Genomic DNA, 17,952 nt, shown 5'->3' with positions numbered 1-17,952 from the left:
GAGAGACATTTTAGTTTAAAAATCTGCTGGCTATTAGAGAAGAAAACATTGTTTATGTTCGTATGCAAATGATGGGCCTTGAGCCCTTTGGGCAGAGTCTTGCTTTCCGTAGCACTATTTCTCTTGCCGTATTGCCATTGAGCTAGTGCTGAACTAGTGTTAACTATTTGAGGAAGGGTAATTCAGACAATCCTGACCTTGCTGTAGTGAATAGAAACCTAAATTTGCATAGAAACTTAAAATAGCACTCCTGTTTTTTTTTTTTTTTTTTTTCACACTATATATATGTATGTGTATATATATATATATATATATATATATATATATATATTAGAATTACAGTACAGACCAAAGTTTGGACACCTTCTCATTTAAAGATTTTTCTGTATTTTCATGACTATGAAAATTGTACATTCACACTGAAGGCATCAAAACTATGAATTAACACATGTGGAATTATATACTTAACAAAAAAGTGTGAAACAACTGAAAATATGTCTTATATTCTAGGTTCTTCAAAGTAGCCACCTTTTGCTTTGATGACTGCTTTGCACACTCTTGGCATTCTCTTGATGAGCTTCAAGAGGTAGTCACCGGAAATGGTTTTCACTTCGCAGGTGTGCCCTGTCAGGTTTAATAAGTGGGATTTCTTGCCTTATAAATGGGGTTGGGACCATCAGTTGTGTTGTGCAGAAGTCAGGTGGATACACAGCGGATAGTCCTACTGAATAGACTGTTAGAATTTGTATTATGGCAAGAATTATGACACTCCCTCTTCTAATCTTAATAAAAGACGCATTCTATCCAAGAATTCCTGGAACCTGAGAGGGGAGGGATCCAACCAATGTGCAGCTATAAGCTTTCTGATCTGATATAGAGTCCTCTTAACAGCTATTATTTCATCCTCTTCACATCCTATTATTTCTACATGACCCAACACACACACTTTAGGATATAAGGGTAGATTACACTCAAACACATTATTAATGTACTGCACACACTCATTCCAGAATACCGCGACCCTCCTACACATCCATATCATATGCATAAGATCTGCTCCTTCCTCTCCACATTTTGGACACACACTGTCATTCCTTGCTCCAATGCGCTGTAGAAATTTGGGAGTTCTATATACCCTTTGCAATAAGTACAACTGTGAGAGTCTATGTGCCTCACATGTAGATAGTATCGGAAAGCTCCCCACCACCTCTTCCCATTCTTCCGAGGTTATAGTACCAATGTCACGTTCCCACCTCTCCTTAACATTTAAGGGTCTGTCCCACTGAAATTGCTGCATAAGTATCCCGTAGATTCTGGAAATCAATCCCTTCCCACCTCTATGGCATAATAATGTGTTAAACAGTATATGATGTTGGATTTTACTCTGCATATGTCGTGGCTGTACAAACCATGCATGCCTCATTTGGAGATAAAAGTAGAAACTAGTTTGTGGAATACAGTATTCTTCTTTCAGCTGTAGGAACGATTTAAATATTTCCCCCTCCAATATTTGCGCCACATTAGTTATTCCCAATTTTTCCCATATTCCGAATCCTTTCAATTTATGGATCTCTGGAAGACCCGCATTATGCCACAACGGGGTAAACGGGGTAAAACCCTCTATTCCCAACAACAGTTTTATTTTCTGCCACGTTTTCCCCATAAGTGCTAGGGTCGGAAGATGCTGCCTAGCATCCCACCCCGATATTCCCGTTTCTAGAAAGGAGGTAATTGGCAAATTGTGTGTGAGCAGACGTACCAGTTTATCTAGGTTCCCCTGAATTAACCAGAGTTGTTGAGTCTGAGAGGCTAGAAAATATATCCATGGATTAGGTGCGGCTAGTCCCCCCTGATCTTTGGGCCTTTGAAGTGTATCCAAACTGATTCTGGCCACCCCTTTTTTCCAGATCAATTCCCAAAATAGTGCTTGAAATTTATAAAATATTCTCATGGGGATCCAGACAGGTGAATTATGAAGGATATATAATAATTGGGGCATTAACACCATTTTAATTAAGTTAGTTCGACCTACTACTGATAGGGGGAGTTTGCTCCAAGTATTGGCCTTTTGTTGAAATCTGGTAAGCAGTTCAAGTAAGCTTAAAGGAATGTAATCTCCGATAGATGTGGTCACTCTCTAACTCCGAGATATTTAAATTCTCGCACAATCTTCAAGCAAGTATTCCCTGCCCTAGTGTTCAGAGACAAACTATCCACCGGCATAAGAACTGATTTATCCCAATTAATCCGTAAGCCAGAATGATCTCCAAACTCCCTTAATAAATTCATAGCCGTCGTCAGATTGCTCCATGTCGCCCAAAAACAACAGAAGGTCGTCGGCATATAGGACCACCCGCTCCTCCAGTGTTTTATAGCGGAACCTCTGTATTTAGCTGCTGGAGCGAAGCTTAACAGCCAACGGCTCCATAGCCAGGGCGAACAGTAAGGGAGACAACGGGCAGCCCCGACGCGTGCCTCTGCCCATTTCAGTGCTACCAGAAAGATTGCCATTAATTCGAATCCGAGCTACCAGATTGTTATACAGAAGCTGCAGCCAGGCCCGAAATCCAGTACCAAACCCCATCTTTCTCAAAACAGCCCATAAATACTCCCATTCGACACTATCAAAAGCCTTAGCGGCGTCAAGTGATGGCACTGCCCTACCACCCGCATTTTGTGACTGCATTTGCAGTTTAAGAAAAAGCCGGCGCAAGTTAATTGCCATCGACTTGGCCGGTATAAACCCACTCTGGTCTTCTGCAACCAAATGTGTGATAACCGCCACCAGTCTGGTAGCCAAGACCTTAGCTAAAATTTTTACATCTACCGAGAGTAAGGATATTGGCCTATATGATTCAGGGTTTAATGCATCCTTTCCAGATTTTAGCAAAAGAACTATGCTAGCCTCCCTCATTGAAGTTGGAAACCCCCCCCCCCCCTCCCTCGCCCCATTAAACACTTCCAGTAACCTGGGAAGTAAACCCCCCCCCCCGCCCCCCCAGCCTCCTTATGAATTTCCGCGGGGATCCCATCAGTACCAGGGGCCTTGTTATTTTGAAAATCTTTTAAAGCTTCCTGCATCTCCTCCAGGGTGATTGGTGCATCTAGTTGCTCTCTCTGGCTATCTGTTAGGCATGGTATTTGCATATCATGAAGGTATAGATCTATGTCCCTTTGCGCCTCAGTCAGTTTGGAGGCATATAATTGTCTGTAAAACTGAAAAAATTCTTCCATTATAGCCTTTGAATCAGTAATTACCACACCCCTAGTATCCCTGATAGCTGCAATCATAGGAGCCCCAGTCTGGGCCTTGGCTATAGTGGCCAGCAAGTGCCCTGCACTCTCCCTCCACATAAAATTGCTGGTTAAGAAAGAACCGTTTATGCTCCGCTTGTTTCAATATATGGTCATTTAGTGTAGCCTGTGCCCGTGTCCAGTGCTCCCTGTTCTCTGCTTGGGGACCCAACATACCTCTGTTCCAATATGTCTACTTCCCTCCGCAGCTCCTGAAGATGGGCCCTGTTTTTGGATTTGATCATGGAAATTTCCTTAATCAGGATCCCCCTTAAAAATGCCTTCATGGCTTCCCATACCGTATTTAAAGGAGCAGAGCCTATATTGTCTTTAAAGAAATGATTCAATTTACCTGCTAAATCTGACTGTTCCCCGAATACATCCAGCCAGTAGGGGTTAAACCTCCACAGTGCCCTTCTGTTTATGGTGCCAGGATCGACCCCCAGAACAACCAATAATGGGGAATGATCAGATAACAATCTCGTGCAGTATTCTACTTTAGTAACTAGAGGGACTAGATGACTATTTCCCAGAGCCAGGTCAATTCTGGACAGAGAGGAATAGGATTCCGAGTAACATGAATACTGCTTAACATTTGGGAATCGAGCCCGCCACACATCTACCAAGCTAATTTCCTGCAAGACCCTTGCCAACGATGTCTCTTGAGCAGCCTCTCCCCCCACATTACCCCTATACTTATCAAGCTCAGCATGTAGATACATATTAAAATCCCCGATGACTAACAGGGGTATGGTAGCAAATTCCGTTATCCACGGGAATAGTTGGCGCAAAGTCTGTATAGAGAAAGGTGGAGGAACATACAGAGCAATCAGGCAAATTCTAAGCCCAGCCACTCTGCACACTAGACATACATACCTTCCCTCCCTGTCACAGATACTTCTTTCACATTCAAAGGGTAAATTCGGATGAATCAATATACTAACCCCCCTAGAATAAGTACTATGTATAGAATGATAGGCCGGCCCCCTCCAAAGCTTGCTCAGTGCCGCAGCGGCCTCCATATTGCAATGCGTCTCTTGCAGACAGATTATCGACTCCCGATATTCCTTAAGATATTTAAGCGCCGCAAATCTTTTGTTGTGATCTCCCATACCTCTAATATTCCAGGATACTACATTAACCTGCTTAACCATATTTTAATGATTGAAAATGAACTGTCACATGCCCCCCTCTGTACCCACTCGTGCGTCTGACCATCAACATTATAACATTGTACTAATACAGTCTGTATTAATCAAAGTAGATTTTGTTCTTTTACCCCCCATCACTCCCTCATTTAACATCCCCCCCCCCCCGTTAATTAAATGAATACCAACAGCCGTAACATGAAGAGCCTGATATTTAGCCTCATGCAACATAACACGCCTTAAGCACACGAGGCGCCCCGACATAAGTTGCATCACAGACTCCCCCATCCCCCCACACAACGTTCCCAGAACATTCAAACGGCAGAGCGTCTTTTCCCTGTTTATACATTGTAGGTGAAACCAGCACCTCAACAACCATATAAGTATATTGGCTTGCCCGAGGTATATGCGAAAGCCAGGTTTTAAATAGTATGCAATAACTGTAACATAATCATAACATGTATAAACAGATTCATTAGGCAACAGCGGAGCATTATCCACTAGGTTTCAAAATCCCCGAATTATTATACTCCGTCAAGGATCTTCTCAAAAATGGCGTCAGCCCACCCGGATCTGTGTCTTTTAAATCCAGCCACTTTGCAGCCTCCTTCGGAGAATCAAAGAAATGAGTTTCACCCAGTGCTGTGACCCTCAGCCGTGCTGGATATAACATTGCATAGGGTACTTGAAGTGCTCTCAGTCTGCGCTTGACATCTTGAAATTGTGCGCGTCTCCTTTGAACCTCCACAGAGAAGTCCGGATAGAAGGATACTCTCGCCCCCTCTATACGTAAATCATTAGTTGACCGCGCCAATTGTAGGATTTTATCTCTGTCACGAAAATGCAGCATTTTAATTAAGACTGTACGTGGCAGTGCCCCAGGCGGTGGAGGTCTGGTGGGGACCCTGTGTGCCCTCTCAATGGCGAACATTTTAGAGAACTTATCTTTTCCAAAGGACTGCAGCAGCCATTTCTCAAAAAAGTCCACCACCTCTCTGCCCTCTGCTTTCTCAGGCACACCCACAATACGCACGTTATTTCTTCTCAGACGATTCTCAGGATCATCCGTTTTGTTGAGTAAATAGTTAATAGAGTCAGTAGCTGCTTTAAGTGTTTTAGTCATAGGAGACACAGTATCCTCCAAATCCCCCCCTCTGCCCTCTGTTGCAGTGAGGCGCTCCCTCATTTTCTGCATGTCATGGCTTCAGTGTGAATGTACAATTTTCATAGTCATGAATAGATAGATATATATTATAATTTTTTTTTTTTTTTTTTTTCAGCTAGTATTAGCTTAATTAGCTGTCTGCTTCTCTTCATTTGGGTAATGATAGCAAATGGTGAACCCCTCCTGAGAACAGTGAAAGCTTTATGTTCTCTACAGGGTCACCATCTCAGTCAAAAGAAGATCCTGTATGATCAAATTAGCTTGTATGTACTACACACTTTTTCCACAAGGGGGACACATATCAAGCATAATGATGATGACTACATGGTGCCTGTCACACAGTTATTCTTTTTCCTAACCTAATAGATTATTAGCATACTGTTATTTGAAAGCATATAGATGGGGATAATCAAGGTGTCATCCCAGCAGATATAGATGGTATTGCCTGTAGCTGGTCATACAATGCTGTACTGATGCATAATGGGATTTATAGCAGATCATAGAGAAATAGCTTGCAGGATGGACCCTGAAAACATGAGTTTGAATTACATGGAAATAAATACACTGTATACTGTTGAAGATTGAGGCTTTATATAAGAGAAGTGTGGAATGTCATTTGTAATCAGGTGTGAAGTGCAATTAATGGAAAAAAAAACTGGGAATACTTCTTTAAAGACTATTTTCATCAAAACTATCCAGCAGATTTTTAAACTAGAGGATCTTCTACAATGTCCAGTGTTTACTTGAAAACTGATTTCAGCCTTGATTCTCCTCTTAAGACTTTATCTGTTAGGTGTCATAAGGACAAATTGAGGAAGATGGGGTCCACGTAATTAGCAGGGTTTGCTAGATGCATTGTAATATGCACTAAAGAAAGTTTGAGATGCTGTGTAAAGGTCTTTTCATGGGATGAGTGAGAAAGAACAAAGGCACTGCTTACTGGTTAGCACTGTTATCTTCTGGCACTGGGATCTTTGGTTCAGATATGGCCAAGAACATCAAGTACACGAGTTTGTATTTTCTCACTGTGTTTGGATTTCATCCCATGCTTTATCCACAGAATAAGTGATAAATGCATCCAGTATTAGGCTTGTGGGGACCTGATTCACTGCAATCCCATCCCACCTCATCCCTAACCTTACCACAGTCTTCATTCCAACCTTAACCCACCTCTTCAACCTGTCACTAACAACTAGTGTCTTCCCCTCATGTTTCAAACGTGCCTCAATCACACCCATCCTCAAAAAACCCCTCCCTTGACCCATTCTCCCTCTTTGACCGCTTACAATCTAGCTTGTGACCGCATCATTCCACTGAAACGACACTACTCTGTCCTCCTCCTGGACCTGTCATCTGTCTTCGACACAGTGGACCATTGCCTCTTACTACAGACTCTCTCGTCTTTTGGCATCACAGACTTGGCCCTATCTTGGATCTTTTCATACCTAACCGACCGGACATTGTGTCTCCTGCTCATACACCACCTCCTCATCCCGCCCCATATCTGTTGGTGTCCCTCAAGGTTCAGTTCTAGGACCCCAGCTCTTCTCCATCTACACCTTTGGCTTGGGACAGCTCATAGAGTCTCACAGCTTTCAGTATCGGCTCTATGCTGATCACACACAGATCTACTTCTCTGAACCTGATATCACCTCCTTACTAATCAGAATCCCACAATGTCTGTCTACTATTTCATCCTTCTTCTCTGCTAGGTTTCTAAAACTTAACATAGATTTAACTGAAATAGTCATCTTTCCCCCATCTCACTCAACCCCACCCATCTGACCTATCCATCAAAGTTAATGGCTGCCCACTCTCCCCAGTCCCACATGGTTGCTGCGCGGGGTAACCCTGGACTCTGATCTCTCCTTCAAACCACATATCCAAACCCTTTCCACTTCCTGCCGATTCCAACTCAAAAATATCTCCCTGATCCGCACATTCCACAGCCAAGAATCTGTAAAAACACTAGTGCAGGCCCTCATCATCTCCCGCCTCGACTACTGCAACCTCCTGCTCTGTGGCCTCCCCTCTAACACTCTCGAACCCCTCCAATCTATCCTAAACTCTGCTGCCCGACTAATCCACCTGTCCCCCCCCACTATTCCCCTGCCTCTCCCCTCTGTGAATTTTTCTTCACTGGCTCTCCATTGCCCAGAGACTCAAGTTCAAAACCCTAACCATGACATACAAAGCCATCTACAACCTTTCTCCTCCATACATCTGTAACCTAGTCTCCCGGTACTTACCTGCACACAACCTCCGATCCTCACAAGATCTCCTTCTCTACCCCCCTCTAATCTCCTCTTCCCACAATCGCATACAAGATTTTTCCCATGCATCCCCCCTACTCTGGAACTCTCTACCCCAACATATCAGACTCTCGCCTACCGTGGAAACCTTCAAAAGGAACCTGAAGACCCATCTCTTCCGACAAACCTACAGCCTGCAGTAACCACCGCTCCACCATACTGCTGCACGACCAGCTCTACTTTCACCTACATCCCTTGTAGACTGTGATCCCTTGCGGGCAGGGTCCTCTCTCCTCCTGTACCAGTCGCTAACTTGTTTTGTTCAAGATTATTGTCATTGTTTTTGCTATGTATACATGTAAAGTAACATGGAATGAATGGCACTATAATACATAATAATAATTCTTGCCGATCAACTGTTTGAAGGGTCTGCAGCTCTGTATGCCACGCTATAAATGTAGTAGTGGCTATGCTGCAGCTTTGTCCTAGTCACTTGGGACCAAGCTGTCTCACCCAGTACAGCTTGTACTACATATACAATCTGTTGGTGTATGGAATGTTGTAAACAAGGAAACACTGCTTGCAGAAACGTCATTGACCCTTTAAACTGCTAATCCGTGACATTTCTGGAAGTTGGGCCCCGCAGACCTAATATTGATAGCCTACCCCAAAGTTAAGTCATCAGTTTTATATATCTACAAAACCCATTTTACTCTATGCATGTATATTATAGGTCTCTATCAGCAAAAATGCATTTTTACCTATTTTAAAGATATATTTATATATACAAAAATGTACCCATATAGAAAATGACATGGTGTGATGGTTAGGTGTGCATATTAACTGTATGAATGCTAGTTTACGTGGAAGAATCTCTTTTGGGTATTGCAATTTTATTGTAAGCATTTCTGTAAGTAACTTCTGTTTCATCTAGTTGTCGGTAGATTGTGCCTCTTCTCATTCTATTTAATCCAGGTGACTGATGGCCGGTCTTTTAATACTCTTTTAAGAAAACATTATTTGTTGTTATATAGTTACATAGGTTAAAAAAAGAATTGTATCCACCGAGTTCAACTTTTCCATTGCAGGAAGTTGTTTTGGGCATTACTGATAGATCCCGTTTCTTCATCAATAATTTGGTGGTAAGTGTTTTTCATTTGAGTTTTATAACTTTAAAAGGAATCTGTTAGCAAGTTTCTACTACCCCATCTGAGAGCAGCATGCTGTATGGGGCAGAAACCCTGATTCCAGCGGTCACTTACTGGGCTTCTTTCTCTCTGCCTTATCTGCTGCAGATCTACCAGTTCTCTGAATGCCACCCCCACACCATTGATTGACAGATTTCTGCCTATGCAGTGTACAATCAATGGTGGGGACGGGGTTACACAGAGCTCATAAATATAAATGACTACATGGCAGTAGGTTTAGTAGTCCTCTAGTGATAATCACCTGCTGATGAAAGTGATTTTATCAAAACTACAATAAGCAGCCCAGTAAGTGACACATCTTTGGAGACAGGGTCTCTGTCTGTACATTATGCTGCTCTCAGAGCAGATGGCAAAAACCTGGTGAGCGATTCTATTTAATGATGTAATTGTATACTTTGTAATGTGCTTATTTGCCAGGTGGCTACAAATATCACATCCTTTGCTATATATGAGGACTTCCTGCTGTTAACGACCCACTCTCATACCTGCAGATGTGTAGCACTGAGGGATACGTCAGTGAAAGGTAAGCTTTTCTAACTTCTCTCTGGCAGACCGTTAATAACATAAGCTGCCATATCTTATTAGTTAGTCTTTACCTGCATTTCCATACTAATCGGGTCTTATACAATCTTGTTGCATTGATCCTTTGATTTTGAGCAGTGTTTAGTAATAATATAATCAACAAACTTTGACTGTCTCAATTCTCCAATTGTTCATTGTAGCTCTAGAAACACTCCTAAATGGCACATCAAACACCAACGATGAGACTGTTCGCAAAGTGGAGCGAGGATCACGCATTGTTACTGTGGTTCCACAGGATACCAAAGTCATCTTACAGGTCAGCTAGTGTTGCATTAAGCTACTGACATTTTTCTGGAGAACAATGACTTAAATGACAATATCTTTATCTTGTCCTCAATAGTAATATTTTCTGTATTCTTGAAATAATCACTAATAACTTGTCCAGTCCTGATCCTCAAAAGGTTGCTGCCTTGAAATGTGTTGTTTAGAAGTGGAGAAGTGACACAATTATGTCACCAGGGTGGAAGAAGTTTCACCCAGAGCCGCAATACTTGTTTTACCATTTGGAACACATTACTACAAAGAAAGGTCCTTGAAGGGGTTGTCTCAAGTTCATAAATGGTTGAAATTGCAAAATGCTTGTAAAAACATTTAACTTTGCAATTTACCTCTTAATAGAGGGATTTTTAGTTCTACAGTGTACAGCTCATCACCACACCACAGAGCGCAACAGTGTCACCCCTTGACACGCGCTTCGACAGATTTTGTGTACGCCCCTTTTGAGGAAGATCTGCCGAAACGAGCATCAAGGGGTGACATTGCTGCACTCTGTGGTCCGGGTAACTATAATCTTTGCTACATATTGACCATTTAATTGTGTTCTTAGCTGCTGATTGTTATGATGATAATCTGCCTTGGAATTAACCACCATGCTTCTGTGAACAGTATTAGATGTGCATTTTCTTTCTAGCTGAATATTAATTTATCTCTGGTCTGTCTACAGCAGTAGTTCTCAATTCCAGTCCTCAAGACCCACCAGCAGATCATGGTTTCAGGATTTCCTTAGCATTGCACAGGTGATGGAATTATTACCTGTGTAATTCTAATGAAATTATGAAAACATGATCTGTTGGTGGCTCTTGAGGAGCGGAGTTGAGAACCACTGGTCTACAGGGAGGAGCTCTGATTACACTGATAATTCTGAAAATTCGGTGTATATTATTTTACAGAACATATTTTGCTTTGCTCTCCCTGCAGCACACACCCAAGGGATACTTTAACTCCCTCCAGCATCTATTTTCTGGTTTGCGTAATAATTTTTTTGCACATTGCACTTTTTTACTTGCCACCTTTGAACGATCTACCTCATGATTGTGACTTATGCACTTTATATGTATTCTTCACTTCATCGTAAATGATTATTAAGGTTGTTAATCTATACCTGTGGGAAAAGTAGACATTTACTATGATAAGTACTTTACATATATTTTCTACTTCATTAATTCCAAATACCCACAGTTTCAAGCGGACCCTAAAAACCCATTTCTTTAGACTGGCGTATCGCCTCAACACACTCTGTCCGTCCCAGTTTTCCCCCATATTAAAATCTTCAATTTCAGGTTCAAACCATCCATGCACTTAATAGCCTCTGTCAGGACTGCACATACTGGCTGGCGACCAGTCCATGTATTATTTATCCTATTTAGTATAATCAAGGCTGCATCATATGTACACTTAACCTTTTGTGTCTCCCCCATTTCCTCATAGACTGTAAGCTTGCGAGCAGGGCCCTCACTCCTTTCGATATGAGATATGCTTATTCTGTATTGTCTGTATAAGTCCCCCCTAAAATTGTAAAGTGCTGCGGAATATGTTGGTGCTATAAAAATAAAAATTACTATTGTTAGTTCAATAATTTATTTATTGTGATGGATGGTTTACATTTCTTATGAAACATACATCCATTTATTATGGTTGAAAGTGTACACAACTGTGAATTTTCATTGAGTGTTGATGGTTCTCCTAGACTTTTTTCACATATTAAGTGGTGCAGATTACTAACTATTACGACTCATTCGCGGACACATTGCTGATCAGTGGTTTTTCATTCCCTGTATTTTGTTTTTGGCATCTCCATGTTTTTATGTTATCTATCTTTTTGCCAATAAAATTCACTTATTTCATTTTCTAAAGTGGTTGGAGGACCTTTTTTCTTTTGTAGGCTTTTTTGTTGTGTAATCACCAATACTGGGTACTGTACTTCAGCTCCTATTCACTTGATTAGCTACCAATCTGCAGTACCTGTGAGTGGCCACTAAGCAGTGTAATGGGGCAGTGGTGTTCCGTTATTTACACTCATTACGTAGAGAGTTGATAACTGCTGATCTGTGGGGCTGATGGGTGTCAGACCCCCACCGATTTTATATCATTGACCAATCCTATGGATAGGTAATCAATATCCTAGTCATAAAACATCCATTGAGACAGACTGATCAAAGGAAGAAGTAGCTTATGAAGATTCCCAAATCTAACATTTTAAAGCAAATCTACATGATATTCCATAAATGTCTAATAGTTGTAGGTCCCACCACTGGTACTTGTACCTTTACCAAGAACAGGATTTTTAATGATTAGCAAACTATATATTAAAGGGGGTGCCCACTACTTGTAAACCCCTTCTTAATCACTGTTTCCCCCAAGTAAAATAATAACAGCCCACACTCGCCTCCAAGACTGGATGAGGGGAAACGCGTTGGGACTGTTACTAACAGATGTGATCCATGGGTATACATCTAAATTTCCTCTATTAATTAATATATAGTCTATTGCTTTTAAGGTGTGGGCTCTGTTCCAGCGGTGTTGGCACTGGCTCTCACATGACAGTCAGCAGCTCCTTCACTATCCCTTCTCCTTAGGACAAATCAGACATCTAGAGGAAGTGAAAGAGCTGCTGCAGCTCTGACTTCCTCCAGATGCCAGTTACGCCCTAAGGAGGAGACAGTGCCCGAATAGTGGGCAGCCCCTTTAACAGATTTTTTTGTATTTGAACTATGTAAATGTTTAAAGCGTGTTTTTTTGTTACATTTATTTTCATTCATTTTTTACTTACAGATGCCACGGGGTAACTTAGAAACTATTCATCACAGGGCTCTTGTTTTGGCACAGATCCGCAAGTGGCTAGACAAGTAAGTGATTTTCAAGCATTATAGGTCATATTTAACAAACTATTTTAGTTTTATATAACATCTGCCTCATTTTACATTGTATGGCTCTGAAAACACCTCTATAGTCGACTGGTACTCCAATTTTTTTTTATACTTCTTTTTTTTTTTTTTTTTTTTGTATGTTACATTTGATGTATCTTGAAAATGTAAATTCAGGTGGAAACAACTTTCATGGAGCAAGTGGTTGCCAAGCAATATAAATGGATAAGGCTTGTGGTGGGCACCAGTCTCACAGATTGCTTCACATTTAATGTAGGGACTCATAAGACACTCTGGACACGTGACGTGGGTTGTAAGCTCATGTATTTTGGCCAAAATATTGACCAATATCTTATATATTTTTTTACATCTTTTTTTCTTCTGATTTGAGTTGCATATTTTTTAATCTTTTGCAAGGTGCAGCAAGGCCCTTTAGTGTTGTCTGGGGGAATTGGGATGTCTTTCCTTGTGGGGTGTACTTTTATACAGTGCCTGGTTGCCCACTTGATCTATTGGTAAGGGCATCACTAATAGGCTGTAAGCTAGGCACTGTGCACTTATCTGTGTGATTGCCACCCTATACAAACCTTTTCTAATACTAGCTGGGGACAGGTGATCATCCAGCGTGGAATGGGGTGACAGGCCCCCTTTTTTTCCTTAAAGGACTTGTGATATTTTTCTCCCGATGAGCCTCCAAGACTGGGGAAACGCTTTGGGAATGTTACTGACAGATGTGATCCATGGGTATACATCTACATTTCCTCTGTTAATTAATATATACTCTTATTGCTTTTAAAAGTTAGTCCTATAAGTTACTTCCTACTTAAAGATTAATGGGATTTTTTTCTAGTGTCTGTTAATATACGCTGCCAATTAGGGACTCCATTAGGGCCACTCGACATGGAGTGGGAGCGCGATCACTTTTATTAGGATGCCAACCGCTGCCGCTAAGTAGGAAGTGACAAAATAGGGACTTTATAGGGCAAGAATAAGCTCTTCCAGGGGTCTCTGTGTCCCTCCTATACCTCAGTTTAATTTTCTATATCCTCTATGTTGACATATTAAAAGTTTCTTAGTTTAGACTGTAGTAAATAGTTAAAACCCCTTGCTCTATAATTATCTGTCACGTTGCTGTATAGAAGCTCATCTGTGAGGCTGTTTTACACTCTCGTTCTGAGTTCAAAAGTTCTGTCACCCACATGAATCTGAACCCTTACGGACCCCATTATGTATCAGTATGGTAGCTCAGGCGCCTTATGGATCTGTGCTAGCGCAGGGCCAACACAGCATCTAGGCTTCTGTTCTGTATTAGAGCCCTATTATAACGGATGAATGTATGTATTTCTTTAGAACACAATCCTTCTAGCCAAGAAAAAAGCGCAAAACTTTGCACACGGTAGAAAACCCACTTACAGATTGGTATAAAAACATGGCTTAATATATTGATTCCAGAGTGACCTATACAAAAAACCCTGCAGAATAGTGGCTGCAATATTTCTGCCGATTGGGTGTCTAGTTTTTGAGTAAAGAAGATCAAATGGAACAGATTTACTATTCAAAAGGTGCCAGTATTCAGCTTCAAATTGGTGTGTATGCTGTGTGCCATATTTATTAATTGTTTGAAAAAAGCACAAAATACAGCAGCAGCACCGTTCAAAGAAAGCCGTCCTCTCAGAATATAGGAGGCAGAAATCTAGCAGTTTCAGAGATCAATAAAGCAAAGGCGAACTGAAGCCTTTGCTTAAATGGGTGGTCCGATGGCAAAGCACTTTTCTCCTAACTCCCCTATCTATTTCGTCCCATAATCCAACCTATTTTATAATAGACTTGCTTTAAAAATTCCCTACCCTTCCCTAACTACTTTCTAACTGCTTTTGTATTTTTTTTTCCTACTTCCTGTGTAATGACGATTTGTTTGAGTAGCACCAGTGCATGCTGGGATGCTCAAAGAAAGGATCATCAGGGGGCAGAGGCTGCGGGCACTGTCACAGCCCCCTCCTTGAAATGAAGCATCAGTGACGCTCGTTTCAGGGGTTTGTCCCTGCGGTGTCTTGCTTGTGCAGCTTCTCCCCCGTGCACAGTCTTCTCCAGTGCGATGAGTGCAGCGTATGGTTTGTTGTCGGCTTGGATGAATAGTAATAAGCCGTCAGCAGAGCGATGTCACTAGCGTGATTCAATTATCTGGGATGAGAGAATCGTAGCACAGGTGAAGAGATGATGGAGAACAAAATTTCTCCATTCTGTGAGTCCGCAGAAATCTGACTGCACTCGGATGTCATCTGAGTGCATTCCAATGTTTTCCACGCACCCATAGACTTGTATGGGTGAGTGCGATCTGTAAATCACAGCATGCTGTGATTTTATTTATTTTTCTCATGCATGATCGGCACTGCCACATAGTATAACATTGGTATTCTACAACACACCGGATAGCACTCGTACAATGTATACTCTCTTACGAGCAAGCCCTTAGAAAGGCTTCAGTTTGCAGATATGTTGTACAGGTGAACTTAACCTTAAATTTAGTGATCTGTGAAACTACTCGGACCCAGCCTCACCCCCCCCCCATCATGTAATCTAATTTTACTGCCATGTGTAACTATTGCCACAGAATTACTGCACTTCTTCCGTCATCTGTCTTCTGTCATAGCAGCTGCACAAAGCATTAAAATTAGATTTCTCTATGCCAGACGACTTTGTATATACTGTTTCGGGGCGGACATACCATTGGTGCAACCTGTGCTGTCACAAAGGGGCCCAATAGCTAAGGGGGCCCATTTCCACCTCTAGAGCAGGTAAATTTGATTGTGCACTATGATGAGCAACTAGAATGCAAAGGGCCCATATGTTCTTGCACAAGGGCCCTCTTCTGTCTGTGTCTGCCAGTGCACTATATACTGTTACTGCTCTAGAAGAGAGCTGGCCGGACAGCAGATGATTTACAGCACATGCTCTGCCACCAAGGAACAGTTACCTACAAAGAAGGACAAAGGCAATATTACCAACTATAGGGCACCACTTATAATAAAGCATAAATATCTTTAGAACTATTCAATATTTTTTATTAGGAGTAAATTGTCAAAATTTCAGAAATACAATTTTGTTTTATAAAGAAATATGATTGCGGCACGACCACTTTAAAGATGCACCAAATCTATCATCTAAGAGCAACTATATATACAGTTTAATTCTTATACCACTTTTAAGTACTTTTTTAAAGCACTCACCTAGCAGAATATGCAAGACAGCAGTGCTGTTGTATCAACGGTCATATGTCAGAGCTGTAGACCAGCCAGACCCAACACAGCCCCGAACATTGTGATCGTGTCAGCCAAGGTTGTTTTTTATTGTGTTAATAGTAGTACATGTACTGGGAGTGCACCATAGAGTCCCTTTTATCCACTTACACATCAGATTTCCCTAGAAATCTGCTAAAATAGCTTTGTTTTCAGCATTATGCGGATAGACCAAAACATTCTAAGGTTTTATTGAATTGGCATCATTCATGAACAGTTATTGTTTATCTATTTTCAGACATTTATGGGGTGAATCCTCTATAAATCTCTATGGCTGTAATGCTCCTTTATGTCCACAGTATGAATTCACGCTATGAAATCTGTATTTTATTTCCAGTCATCTGTTCAGAGATGCCTTTGAATGTATGCGGAAACTCCGAATTAACTTGAACTTAATGTATGATCACAATCCAAAGGTATGTCTTGTTTATGTCCTGTCTTTTATTAACTGTGTTACTTGTAGGAATACTAAATATGTATCACTTCTTCTGTGTTGTAGGTGTTCTTGGACGATGTGGATTTATTTGTAAAGCAGATTGATTCTGTAAATTATATAAACCTGTTTCTTACTGAAATCAAGTAAGTAAATCAAACTATCGAAAATGAGTATTATATCTAATTTAAAGGGGTACTCCAGGCATATGATATTGAGGATCTAGGCTTAGGATAGGTCAGCTATATCAGATCAGTGAAGGTCAGACACCTGGGAACCCCAATATGCAGCTCAATTAAACGTGTAGCAACCGCTGGCAGGTACTGCAGGTTATTTATTATACTTGTATAGCGCCATTAATTCCACGGCGCTTTACAGACATTATCATCACTGTCCCCATTGGGGCTCACAATCTACATTCCCTATCAGTATGTCTTTGGAGTGCGGAAGGAAACCGGAGAACCCGGAGGAAACCCACATAAACATGGGGAGAAGATATAAACTCCTTGCCGATGTTGTCCTTGGTGGGATTTGAACCCAGGACCCCAGCGCTGCAAGGCTGCAGTGCTAACCACTGAGTCTCTAATTTTTTTGAAAAGATGATCCACAGTATTTGACAGCAGCCTCTGATAAGTCGTCAATATCATACGTTACATAGATGAAAGTTGTGGCTGCAGTTACATCAGCACACAGTGAATTGTTCAGATTCCGTCTTCAGCCTGGGTCCCAGATTTCTAATGCCATGTCTTTGTTTACAGGGAGGAAGATGTAACTGTTACAATGTATCCCTCTCATTCAGCTTCTCCTGCCCCTTCCACCCAGAAACCTGGAGCCAAGAAGGTTGATATAATCTGTGACGCAATGAGAGCAGCCATGGAAAAGCTAAATCCTCACAAGTACATACAAGTTGCTAAGAATTTTATTCTGTCACTGAATATCTTTTGTAGTTCTGCAAAAAATTGTAGAATTTGGACTCCTTTCACATTTGCATAAATTGTCCAGTTCTACTCTCTGCTCATCTCTTGCTTATTAAGTCAACTTTACATACACTTTACATATGGGTGGAACCCATCTCGATGCTACACGCTGCCAATTTGGAAATACCAGTGTGCTTTTACCGATATTAAGGTCACAAACAGTGACCAGCATTCCTGGACTTGCATCTGTATTGAAGCTGTGCGATCCCCACATCTATCAATGTGAAGAGAGACCGAAAAACCACAATGAGGAAAGCAGTACTAATACAGGCAGGCAGCTAGCTTTGCATTCCAAAAAGGACAGTACTTTGCACCATCCATTTTGGAGTGCAAGACGCGCTACTGCCTGTTTTTTTGGATTCTGGGAGTACAATATTTTGCCAGCCTGTGTTAGCAGTGCTTCACCATTGTGGTTTTTATAGCTCTCTTCACTTTGATAGATCTGGGGAGGGCA

General features: G+C 41.4%; 1 protein-coding gene across 1 annotated transcript in view; it reads left to right on the top strand.

Moving 5' to 3' along the window:
* ELP1 (elongator acetyltransferase complex subunit 1) overlaps positions 1–17,952 on the top strand; it is a 128,468-nt gene that overhangs the window by 55,109 nt on the left and 55,407 nt on the right. The window contains exons 17-23 of the mRNA XM_073636918.1: positions 8,948–9,001; positions 9,485–9,590; positions 9,790–9,905; positions 12,701–12,774; positions 16,426–16,504; positions 16,588–16,667; positions 17,280–17,417. Coding sequence (XP_073493019.1) covers positions 8,948–9,001; positions 9,485–9,590; positions 9,790–9,905; positions 12,701–12,774; positions 16,426–16,504; positions 16,588–16,667; positions 17,280–17,417 — 647 coding nt within the window. The remainder of the gene's footprint in view (positions 1–8,947; positions 9,002–9,484; positions 9,591–9,789; positions 9,906–12,700; positions 12,775–16,425; positions 16,505–16,587; positions 16,668–17,279; positions 17,418–17,952) is intronic.

Source organism: Phyllobates terribilis, unplaced genomic scaffold (assembly GCF_046119375.1).
Source record: "Phyllobates terribilis strain yellow unplaced genomic scaffold, ASM4611937v1 Scaffold_1__5_contigs__length_1240528914, whole genome shotgun sequence".
NCBI lineage: Eukaryota > Metazoa > Chordata > Amphibia > Anura > Dendrobatidae > Phyllobates > Phyllobates terribilis.
The sequence above is the reverse complement of the archived record's forward strand: the minus strand, read 5'-3'. Positions and strand labels throughout refer to the sequence as shown.